General features: G+C 48.2%; 1 protein-coding gene across 3 annotated transcripts in view; it reads right to left on the bottom strand.

Annotated features, from left to right (window-relative positions):
- The window catches only part of BEND7 (BEN domain containing 7), a 302,748-nt gene extending 290,235 nt beyond the window's left edge, over window positions 1-12,513 (bottom strand). For all 3 annotated transcript variants that reach the window (XR_015295595.1, XR_015295594.1, XM_086919666.1), the window contains exon 1: window positions 12,172-12,513. Coding sequence is in view for 1 of the 3 variants with exons in the window: in XM_086919666.1 (XP_086775792.1) it covers window positions 12,172-12,235 (64 nt within the window). In the remaining 2 variants the exon portion in view is untranslated. The remainder of the gene's footprint in view (window positions 1-12,171) is intronic.
- Between the last annotated feature and the right edge of the window lie 253 nt (window positions 12,514-12,766).

Consider the following 12,766-nt stretch of genomic DNA (forward strand, 5'->3'; position numbering starts at 1 on the left):
CCAGAAGGAGCTCTGAGTTTGAGGTGTTGTCTATGTGTTGGGTTTCTAGTTGTTTTATGTCCTTTTCTAATTTGTCTAGCTGTGCTTTTGCTTCTCTGTCCCTTCTGGCTTTGATTTCTATCAGGTTCCCTCTGATGGTTGCTTTTAGGGCATCTCACAAGCATTTTGGGTAGGTGAATGGGTAGGGTGGTGTGCCGACCCGTTTCGACCTTCAGGGTTGGACCTGTATATTTACAAAGGAGGTCTTCCTCAGGGCTGTTGTAGTTTTTCTGTTGTAGGGCACTTCTGCTATCTGTTTTTTTGAGCTGGAAGGCTCTGAGACGGCTTTTGCTCTTTTTATCGGTTTCTTTTCTGATTTCCATTTTGATTCTTTATTCAAAAGGATTGAATGCGTTGACTGTTTTCAGGGTCTCGTTCTTTTTACCAAGCTCTGGTTTTTAAATTGTAGCACTTTCTTTGTTGTGTTCTCATCCGCATACGGTTGTTTGATTGTCGCGCTTCCGATCAGTCTTAGTCTATGGATCCCGAGACGAAGTTGGATAGGAAGCATGAAAATCAAACGACCGTATCCCGTCTCAGAGCCTTCCAGCTCAAAACAACAGACAGCCGAAGTGTCCTACAACAGGAAAACTACAACAGCCCTGAGGAAGACCTTCTTTGTAAATCTACAGATCCAACCCTGAAGGTCGAAACACGTTGGCACACCACCCTACCCATTCACATCCCAAGGTCAAGAGCATCACTATTGCAGAGTCAACTGAAGTAATAAGAGACTATCAGATCAACCAACGTATAGTGGTTTGAACTCTGAGAAAAATACAAAAGTGTTCTCTGACCTTAACACCCTTCACTTTTTTACCTGGACCACATAAATGAGAAAGTATTGAGGCTAAGTAGTGTACATCTCAATATATAAGGACTTTGTAGTAGGACTTTATGGCACTAATGTAATGTCATGGTTCACCCTCAGGTTGCACCAGGGTCAGAGGCAAGGACTCCCAGCCACTGCATCCCCTTCCAGAGTTTTGCACTCTCCCAACTGGAGTGGTACCCCTGGAAGATGAACCGGTCAGGACACTGGTTACAGACGTCCTTCCCTCCAGGTCAGGCAGATCCTGAACCTGGCCTCCCAACCTTGGGTCTAAACCCTTTGGCTGAGTACTTGCCTGGCACTCCAGGACTTCTGGGGAATTACCCAGTATCTCCCAAGGGTAACCCATGACTCATATGTTGTGTGACAGTCTGCCTGGTGCAGATCTCCCGTCCCCTGTCCACCTGACAGTGCACGAAGATCCCCCAGAAAGAAGTGGTGTCGCCATAGTCACTCTAAGGGAACTCATCACTACTGGCTGGTCCCTGAGCCACTGGTTCTTCCACTGGGGAAAACACCCACCTCACCCCTCAATCCGGACCTCTGTACCCTCCTTACTGAACCAGCACCGCCAGACACCAAAACCACTGGAGCTCTATTTACAGATGGTCCAGGTTCTCCAGACACTAGGAGATCCTTCTCAAATTGACTAACAGGACAGCCTGGACCCGCAACCTGGTGTTCCCTGAAGAAACCATCCAGGTTCTGAGACTGGGTTTCGGGCACCTGGGGACACACAGTCCCACGCTCACTCCTACTCCACTGAGACAGAATGTGAACCCCTACACCCCTCCCACTACACTGGGACCTAGCTGGGCTACACTGAACCTCTTCCCCAATACAGGACTGGAAGATACCTGAACCACTACTTTTGGGATCACTCCCCAATGCCTCTTCAGAACCTCTGGCACTTTCCCAGTAGTCTGCTTCCAGTGCAATCTGCCATAGATCAGAAAATGCACCCCCCAACAGGTGTTGGCGCAACCCGGAAAACAACAACTGAGCAGGTGCTCTTTGATAACTAGATCAAACAGTCCGTGAAAATCACGTTCCGTGTTAACCTCTACCCAAACAGCCAGTGCCTCATTACATTCCTCCGCAAACTCCTCCCAAGACTGGTGCGACAGTTTCTTACTGTCCCGAATTTCAACCTGTACTCCTCTTCTTGGGAACAAGGTACCATACTTTGGGAACTGGGAATGGGACTTCCTGCGCTGGACTCTATATTGATGCCACCACTGGACCCCACACTCACTGGCGAATCCAGAAAACCACAACTGCACTCCCACATACTGTATCTAAACAGACCACAGAAATTAAAAGCAGACTCCATTTTGGCAGGACGCTCAGGGACACGTGCAACACAGGAGACCTAGGTGTCTGAGCTGAAGCAAGAGTACACAATATACAAATGACACTTTTAGGAGAATAATAAAGTAGAACTCAGAAATAATAATCCCCAAACACGCGATTATCTAAATGCAGAGTTTGTAGTACAACCAGTTGTCGCTGGGGTACTGCGCAAACGCAAGTCCTATCCTCACAGCTACCAACCAATGTTAGAAATGTGATCTCTGGTTGGCTAAGGCTTGCGCCAAAGCCAGGCAGAGACCACCACTCTAGTCAGGGCAAGTGAGTTACATGCCAAGATAACCCCTGCTCACCCCCTTAGTAGCTTGGCACGAGCAGTCAGGCTTATCCCGGAGGCAATGTGTAAAGCGTTTACGCAACACACACACACAGCAGCAACACACTAGGCCCACCACAAAAAGGAACGCCACATAAGGTTATATCGAAAATAGCCTTTGTATTATCATAAAACACATTAGATAGTAATCACGCAATATACACTGTGCCAACTGGCTGTAATGAATGTGCCATTTATATGGTTGAATGGCCCGATTATGACCGTTGCCCATCACCATCTCAGTATATTTTGATCCAATATAGTGATGTGTAGGCCTGCATAGTATGAATAAGCTACAAAGTAGGGCTCGATTATGTCTCTTCTGTTTCCGACTTTATCTTGCTTAATGGCAGTGCTTGCCTATTGGCTTTGGCATACTCTTATGCCGTCTTGCATACTAATTTTGCTCATTTACGGCAATAGTGGCCTAAGCTTGAGCGACTCCATTTTCTAAGCTGTCGCCATCTTCTGAGCCTTTCCATGTTATGATTTTCACTTGTTTTCTGCACTTTGTATACTGGTAGAAACTGGTTCTTCTCAGAGGAATGTACTCGCTCTGCTCCGAAGTCATAACAGACGCCTGGCCAGCTGAAGCTGTGGCCTTGGTACGGAATCTGATGGAAAAAGGGGGCGCGGTTCACAAGAGCCTCGTCTTACATCTCCACTGGTACTAAAGGGGGTATCTAGGTCCCGATCACCGGAAGTCCAACACAGGGCAAACGTGCAGCTGTGACAGTGGAGCGAATGGTACCGCCCTGTCTCCTGATTCGGCCGGAGAAAGGGGCTCCCCTCGGGCGAAGTGGAAGCGGGACGAGCAGACAGTTGGTGAGGTGTTGCACTAATTCTTATATTCCTACGGTTCTTGCCTAACTATCTTTTCCTATTTTCAGGTCCAATACACTTATATACATATAAGTTCTATATATGTTTTACTGATTGTGTTTAGCAATTGCTTAGGTGCTAGTTTGAAGAAGGCCTACCGTGTACTATTTTTCTTATGTAATAAAAGAAAACCCAGAGTATATGAGTATATGTCTGTGTTCCTTGTGGAGGGAGTACGGGCCCCTTTTTGACCAAATGCTTGTAGAAGGATGTTTAAGTTCCCTTCTGGCATGTAATTGTTGATACGGAAGGTTGGCCTGCTCCCAGAAAGGAGCGAAATTCTAATTCTTCCACCCCCAGCCTTGTTAGGAGAGGTATGTGTTGGATATATGTAGTCCTACCTAGGTGAGTATTCTGTGACAAAGACGAGTGGTAAATAGCCTCAAGCACAGCGCCTGTCACTAGGAGGTTTGTTTTGGTATGCGAGCCTCTCGGCAAGAGCTATAGAATTATAATTATTGTTGTTCCCCTCTTGGGTAAGTATTGTGGAGTGTTGTATCTTTTGGGTCCCAAGAGGGATAAGCTTGCATGTCCTGATAATTGGCAGAATTTTCAGGCCATTACACTGGGCAATATTTACAGGGGATTATTTACACATGACAGGGCCACATGGACCACTGTCAGAATCGTCACTTAGTAGAAATAGTAGATGTAGCACAAATAGTAAATGTAGAGCACAACCAGTAACTACTGGTAAAAGAATGACCTTAGCATTAGATCCTGCAACAGAAACCATAGAATGCACAAATCCTATTACGCAGGAATCTCATCAGGCATAAACCACATGAATCACCTTAGGTAATCATTAGCATGGACACAGGGTACCCCAATTGGGGACACACACACTAAAACTGGCACTAGGCCAACTGGCCTCTTCCACGGGCTCAAATGCCCAATGTCCAGAATGTCAGGGCGAGCTGCAAAAGCAGCAAAGCAAAAGGGCGCAAATAATCGGGCCAAAACGTGGCAGCTGCCCACTACTTGCTGGGCAGCTGTGAACATCACAGAAGGCATGGGTGCTCGCTGGGCCCTCTCAGGGGCTACCAATATCCCAATTACCCAAGTCCTCCTCTGGGACTGTAAAACCTAGGGCCTCTCAGCTGGCCCTCTGACTGCCTTGGCAGCACTCTGGGGCTTGGGGAAGTGTAACTCATCCCCTTCTCAAAATAAAATGCCCCCAATGAAAATGGCACTGGCGCTGCTGTGCCGGGTGAACACCCCTCGCGGGGCTCTGAAAATATCCTGGCACTATGTTGCAGCTGCCCGCTACGGCGGTGCAGCTGAAGAGGCAAAATAAGCACTGGTACTCACTGTGCCGCCGGAGCCCCCAATGGTACTATGAAACAACAACTGCCCACTCGTTGCAGCCCGGGGACCCCTCTGGAAAGGCACCAGCAGTCTCACCTGAAGTGGGGAGAGGCTCCTTCCAACTACTTACTTCACCCGGTCCCTCTTCCTGGGACCGGGACTAAAACGGAGAGCCTGCGAGGCTTCGTACGGCTTCTGGCGGCCTGCGGGGTAGGCTCCCGCCGAACTTCAAGCTCTGTTTGCCGGCACACGTGGGGCTCCTACTGACACACGGGAGCCCTGCCAACGACTGCCGCACTTCTCCGCTTTACACTGGCCACCACGGCACAGGAGCACGGGGTAGGCTCCTGTCTGCTTCCTGCTCGGCTTCACGGCACGGCGGCGCGGGGTAGGCTCCCGTCCGCTTCCAATCTTCTTGCGGCCCCACCCACGTCCCAACACAGGTTGCCTGGCATCCTGTCTGAGCCGCCGCGGTGGTGACTTTGGCGATTCTTTCCGGCGGGCCCAATACGGGGCAGGCTCCCGATTCAAATAATTACAAAGGCGGGTTGGGCACCTACTCAACTCGAAGACACTTGCGGTGCAATGCGGGATGGGCACCCGCCTTCCCAATGAACTCCAGAAGCGGGGTGGGCAACCGCCACGAAGGCACCGATGCAGGGTTGGGCTCCCTCTCAGTTTTCAAGCATCAATCATAGGGGTGGGCTCCCGCTCGAAAAAGCACAAATGTTTGGGAATCCCCTTTCAAAATGATTGTAGCTCTGTGCTGCAGCCAAAAACAGAAGCGCTGCTCCTCTTGGCAACAAGAAATAAAGCGCTCTTTAGAAAATAAAGATATAGCGCTTCCCAGGCGCTTAGTCCAGGGTCAAAGAATGGAGCGCTCTTGCCAGCGATAAAGAGCAAAGCGCTATTCCAAATAAAGGCAAAGTTCAGGGGGAACAAGGCTGGGCTCAGGCATGCCAGCACACAGGGCCATCCAGCAGAGAGGCAGCAGAGAACACCAACAGAGCTATTTCATGGGGTCACTGCCCCTTCATTTATACTTCATTTCCCTTTGTGTCACAGCACAGGGTTTAGGGATACCAGTTAGAACTGGTATAGGGGAGCTTTGGAGCACTTTGTTGGGCTCAGCTCCTCTCTTCTTTGTCAGTTGGGGGCTCGGGGATTAGACGCACCACAGGGGGCAGAGCCAGCATTGTGGAGGGAAGGCAGACAGAAGGCTCTTCAAGACCTGGCTCTTTGAGCAGTAGCAGCTTCCCCTCCTCCCCCCCCCCCCCCAGTGCCTTGAGACCCTCACCGGTAAGTAGAGCGCTTTACAAATTCCTGATTGATTGATTGAAGGCAAAGCCCTATTCAGGTCCCAGGTGCAACTCCTCCCTCCCAACTACATGCATATCTCCCTATTCACCACTGGGCAGACTCATCCTGGCTCCTGGAGCCAACCACACCATCCAGCCCCTGTCAATCACAAGCCAGACATGCAATTCACATCAGGGAAGCAGACACACCGCACACAGAAATGCCAACAGTTGCATTTCTCCACCAGTCACCGTACATCTGCGCACACCATTGCGCAGCATTTATTCTCACGAGTTCATACATACTAAAGTCGCCCGCACTCCTCTCATACCAGGAATTACCAGGGACACACATATCCCCTATGCATTCCTATGGGAGGGCAGGCCAAACTCACCACACGCACTCAGAGCGCGCACGCACATTACACTGGGCCACAGTGCTAAAGGGCGCAGATGCCAAAAACTTCTAATATCAGGTCACAGAAAAGGCAAAAATGTAGGGGTGAAACTGCCAAAAGGGCCAAGTCCCGCACAAAGGAATCCAGTAACTTCAGACTGGAATGTGCTTCTAGAACAGAGAGCTAATCATACTTCTCTAAATATAGCAAATTGTGCTGTACTCAAGTAAGGTTTTTTGTTTACATGATATGTGGCATCTAGTGTTGTGTTTATTTTAATACGTCATACCAGCAGCTTTGCCCGAGTTCATACTTAAGACCTGAAGCAAACTGAGGTGTCTTGGCATCAAGCAGGATTGTGGGACAGCTCTCTTTCAGCTAAACACATTTGCAGTATTAACAAGCTAAACCAGTGAACAAAGTCTAGGTTTACCACCGGCTCCTACAGCAGGGAGAACACTGGCAACCTGCAGTAAGAACAGAGTTGGGTACCCAGCTGGATTGCCTTTACCCTAGCACCACAGCTGATAATCAATTGATCATTTGGATCCTACAGCAATTGTCAGAGTGCCCTACAAAATATTAACCTTATGTGTCCTGCACTTAGACCTCAATGAATTGAGAATTTACTTTAAGCAATTGCACATAAACAAAATGGAACGCGTGGTGAAAGCCAGACCTGAAAAGAAAGGCCAAAGCTAAATGAGGATTAGCAGCTATGTAGATTTTGGTCATGTGTCGCACCTGCCGTTGGAGTACATACAAAACCTTGTAAGCACAAGATTATAATCCAAAGTACTCCTCATATAGAAACAACTGAAGCGAATGTTTAGGCACTTCAAAGTATCCAAAATTTCAATATGGTGGCGTCATTTGCATAAATCCTCTCCCCAATGCATTTCAAGCCGGTGGCTCTTCGTCAGGGGGTATAAGCGAGGTTACGGCTACCAGACGCCATCGGGTGAACGCGTTCACCCGATGGCGTCTGGTAGCCGTTTCCACACCTACGATGCATGAAAACCTCGCTTATACCCCCTGACGAAGAGCCACCAGCTCGAAATGCATTGGGGAGAGGATTTATGCAAATGACGCCACCATATTGAAATTTTGGATACTTTGCTGTGCCTAAACATTCGCTTCAGTTCTTTCTATATGAGGAGTACTATGGATTATAATCTGTGAATACACACTCTACCAATTGAATGTGAAAAAGTGAATAAAACTTTTGATCATAATACCTGGGATTAACTTTTTGCTCATTCAGCACATAGGAGTGCTCAGGCTAACCACCTTGTGCTTACAAGGTTTTGTATGTACTTTACGTCCTGCCCTTCCTGGACAGTAAGGGCAGCATCCTGATCACCCTAAAAGACTTTAACTTTCCTCGGGATACCTTACAGAAGAATTTGGTTCACCCCAGGAGTGCAGCGGATTCCCCCAATTCTGTGATAGGCACCTGCCGTTGGGACATTCAACTTTGCTTCTAGCATTACAAGCAGAGAATTTAAGATTACAGCATTTATTGCAAATGTATTTGCAGAAGATGCCCCCAAATGGGGCCTCAAGGGCCGGCGCCACAACCAATGCAGAGCCCCAGGAAGGATCCAGTTCTGGGTGTCCCAAAAACCCAGAAGCAGAATGGGGGTAGCCCTTCACACCCAAGGGCACCAGAAAGGCGCCATACTACCCGTCCAACGGGGGGTGGGAGGGAGGCATGAACCCCCCAATAGGGGGACACCGCCGGCTGAGGCTGGAAAATGAAGGGGGCTTATAAGGTGACGTTCACCCTGTACAGCTCCTTGTCATCGTGGAGCGGTGCACCAATTATTCGCCAGCACAGGGCTCCCCCCAGCAGCATTTGGCTCCCACTCATTTAGGATTGGTGCAGCAACATCACCAGCTCAACATGGGATAACCAAGGCAAGGATACAAGCAGTCGGCAAATGGTGGTATTGGGCATACAGGACCTACGTGAGACCGAAACTACTGTAGAAACTCTTGGCAAAAGACATGGGGGTTTCTGAATGGGAGGAGAGCGCAGCCTCTGGTGTGAGAGGCCAGCTGACATTTGTGATTATTGCTTCAGCATGAGGACGACCCCGCCTGGTCTGGGTGGTGGGTCACTCTTTCGTATCCAGAATGCAGTCTTGATGGAAGCGGGGGCCACAGGCAGACGGGAAGTCCAGTCAATACGTACATCCTATGGCTGGGACGTCTGAGGATGAGATGGAACCAGCTGCCAGCGGCCCGCAGGGACCTGCAGGCGGACACAGCATGGCACCCTGATATCTTGATAATCCACACCGGGGTTAACGACCTAGCTCAACTGGGGAGGAGGGCACTCCTCCAGGCCATCCAGATGGACTTAACAGAGGCGGCAAGGTGATTTGGTAATATGTCCATCATTTGGTCAGAGCTGATCAGTAGAATGGTTTGGAGTGGGCCGAATCTGACAAGGCAGTTGAAAACTCGAGGGGAAAGCTGAACATCCCAGTTATCAAGTTCTGCAAAACCAACGGCTTGGAAAGCATTAGGCACAGCCTCATCCACTCAGAGCTCTATGGGCAGGATGGGGTTCACCTATCGAAAATGGGATGCGTGTGTTCTGGGATAACGTATGGGGCGCAATGGCTCTGGCAGGCTGCAAGTAAAAACAAAATATAAAAATTTTAAAAGAAGGACAGCGTGAGGGGGAGCTGCAGGAAGACGTTAGCCTCCCTGACGGCAGATAAGTAAGGGTACAATGGTTGGTTATGGAGACACACCGACAGGGTGGTGTGTAGGAGTAGAGCCACTCACTTTGGGATGCCTCACTGCAGGGTGAGTAGGCCTAACAAAAAGGGGGTAGCAAACAGACGGCACACGCAGCCCAGACCCCGCCGGTTGACAGGGCACAAATGAAACTAAAAAGGTAGCGAGTTGGGGCCTTACTCCGGGGAGAAGTAACACCCCACACGCACAAACCGTGGAAACCAACAGAACAACTTTATGACCCAGAAGTGACAAAAAAGGAGATAAGCCTGCAAAAGAACTGACCAATGAACTGTATGTGTGATTTACGAATTTATGATGTAAAAATGATTTATGACAAGCAATGTGTTATGACAAGCAAAGTATATGATTTGACAACCAAATTATGAGAGTTCACAATGGGATGATTTATGACCAAAGTATATGCATGTATTTGTAATAAAACTGCGGCCAACAATGAGCACTATAACTACAACGCATGTTGGCTGTTTATTATGAGGAATACAGGTGATAGAAGAGTGCATGATATACTGGAGTCAGCACAGTGCAGGGGTTATGCATTTTTAAAGGTTTGAACGGTTCTGACATATTTATAAATATGTGACCTATTCCTTCACGACTCCCTATTTGATGTAGTCTACCTACTCTAAAGCGATGTGTTTGACCTTCCTATTTTCTTGGGATTTTCTGAGTGTTCTGATGTCTATGCTGTAACAAACTGTTCGTTCCTTGCTACAGCTTAATTACTTTGGTGTGTGTCATCCAAAATGTACTTCCCACTCTCTTGTGATGTTCTCTAATGACTTTGGAGTTTTTGGAGAAAGAAGCTCTCCTTCATCCCTCCCAGTCAGGATTTAGATCAGGCTACTCTACTGAATCAGCAGTTCTATATTCGACTGAATGCATTCGGCAGATGGTGGACGAGGGCGAGACAGCGGCGTTGGTCCTATTGGACCTCAGTGCAGCATTTGACACCGTGCTGCACTCAACGCTGCTGTCTCGTCTCTCGGACAAGGGAGTAATGGGCCCAGCACTTGCTTGGCTACGCTCCTTTCTGACCGACAGAAGTTTCCAGCTACACTGCCCACCCTTCAGATCCTCGGAAGGAGAGCCACGGGGTTCCACAGGGCTCCACAGGGCTCTAGCCTTAGCCCTACGTTATTTAACATCTACATGGAACCCCTGGCACACATTGTAGAGGACTTTGGGGTGGGCATTGTTAGCTACGCTGACGACACCCAGCTGGTGTTTAAGCTAACCCCTGACCGAAGAGAATATGCCACCAATTTCTCCTACTGTATGTCGGCAGTAGCGGCCTGGATGAACAACAACTGTCTCCGTCTCAATGGCGATAAGACCGAACTACTGGTGGTCGGGAGAGCCACTTCTGTGTGGTCTCATGCATGGTGGCCTAGCGAACTGGGTAATTTGCCTACCCCTGCAGAGGCGGTTAGAAACTTAGGCGTTATGCTGGACTCCGACCTCTCTGGCAAGACCCAAGTCAACAAGGTAACGGGAAGGTGCTTTGGCATATTAAAAGTTCTTCGAAAGGTGTTAGATCTTCTTCCCACCGTAGCCAGAAAAACCATAGTCCATGCACTGGTGACACCCCATTTGGACTATGGGAATGCCCTCCTGATTGGGCTCAGCCAGAAGGGCCTACACCAATTACAATGCGTGCAAAATGCTGCCGCACGACTGGTGCTCGGACTCCCAAAAAGAACCTCTGCTAAAGCTGCCCTGTCCAGACTCCATTGGCTCCCAGTTAAGGAGATGATTAAGTTTAAGACCCTTTGCTATGCCCACCGCATCGCTCAGGACAAAGGTCCCGAATACCTAAAAAATCTCCTTACTATACACCGCCCGACCGGGAATTTAAGATCATCTGGCATGATGCTATTCAAACTTTCCCGAATCACTAGAGCCAAAATGGGAGGAAAATCCTTTAGATATTTAGCCTCCAAACACTGGAATGCGCTCCCGCTTCACCTGCGGATGGAGCCATCCGAACTGAGATTTAGGACAAAACTAAAAACGTATCTGTTCCCGAACATCTAATCCCACTTTGAGCTCCATTACCACAGCACCTCTGGATTTCTGTATTATGTTAACAGTCAGCGCGGGGACGCACAGTTTGTGCAGCCAGGCGCTTTATTAATGTTTTATTATTATTATTTTATTATTACTTTGGACCTTGACCGCGCTATATAAAAATCGCCCAAAATAAACAAAATGATATATTTTTAATTGGCATAACTTCGTGATTTCTAAAGTTAAAAATAAGTAAATCAATCAGGATTTACCATGTTAATTTTTCGTTGACTCGGTTCGTGCTTTGGCTCTTGGGTTCAAGAAGAACCCATGGCTCGACAAACTCTTGAATTTGCTTGCTCACCCGCCTTTAATCATGAGGTTTAAAGGTTAACGAGGAAATAGGGTCCACTTTAATACTCAAAGGCACATAGTCTTCGTAAGATTATTTTTTTTAACTCAACAATTACTTTATTCTTTTTTTCAAACATCTGTAATTGAACACAACCTTGTTTTCCTAGGCGGCAAGGCCTAGGGGTTCGAGCTGCAACCATTGGACTTAAAAGAGTGACAGGAAGGACGATTAAACAAACAAACAGCCAATGGCAGCAACAAAACGAGCGCAAGTGCACTTGTCAAAATGGCCCGTGGCGATGGCTTGAAGACCTGAAGAAAATAACAGCGCGGCACCTACATGACAGAGCCTCAAGCGATCCTTCATGCTGAAGCCATATTCGCTTAAAAGTCTCACTTCCCATAGAGATAAGGCTCAAGCACATAGAACAAGTTAAGCGCTGGCTGGCTCTACACCTGCCTCTTCGAGTTCAAGAGCGCCCCTGTCTCCCCGCTGTCACCGTGGCTTGCCTTGTTTACCGACTCGCATTTCTGCCCTATTATCCGCCTCATTAGATTCCGCCTTGACAGCTTGTTATTTCCAAGCCTTACCTTGGTGGTTTACCAGTTTAAAGCTCTGTGATTTCCGGCTTCTTCTTCTCTCGGTAAACTCCATGGATGCGGAGGAGCCGAAGAGGGCGGGTGGAAAAGGAAAAGCAGCGGCCGTCCCTGTCTTCAACACGGAACTCCGTCTCTTGACAGCTCCTCGGAGGTGTAGAGCAGCTGGACAAGTTTCACCCTACCTGCAGGGAGTGGGGCGGTTCAAGGTGAAACTTTGTCCAATGGGGGCAGCATTTCCGCCTCCCACGGGCTCTTTTCGTAGATGAAACAAATGTGTCTACGGGAATAAACAGTTTTTCCAGGACCTACGTAGAAATCGAGCGCGATCGCCTCAAAAAAGAGATCCAAAACAAAACTCACCTTCCTTAATGAAAGCGATAGATAATAACATAGCGGAAGTTACAGGTAGCGCATATAATATTTAATCATTGAATTGTACTAATTGTACATTTATTTATATTCCTCGTGAGGCATTGAGCGCTGTATGTCGAATAGCAAGCTATTTTGGAACGCAAGAGAGTGGGTAATTTTGCAGTGTGTTTGGTAGAGGTGGAACAAATGATAATCCATTTCGCCAGAATTCCAC

Source organism: Lissotriton vulgaris, chromosome 1_1 (assembly GCF_964263255.1).
Source record: "Lissotriton vulgaris chromosome 1_1, aLisVul1.2, whole genome shotgun sequence".
Lineage (NCBI taxonomy): Eukaryota > Metazoa > Chordata > Amphibia > Caudata > Salamandridae > Lissotriton > Lissotriton vulgaris.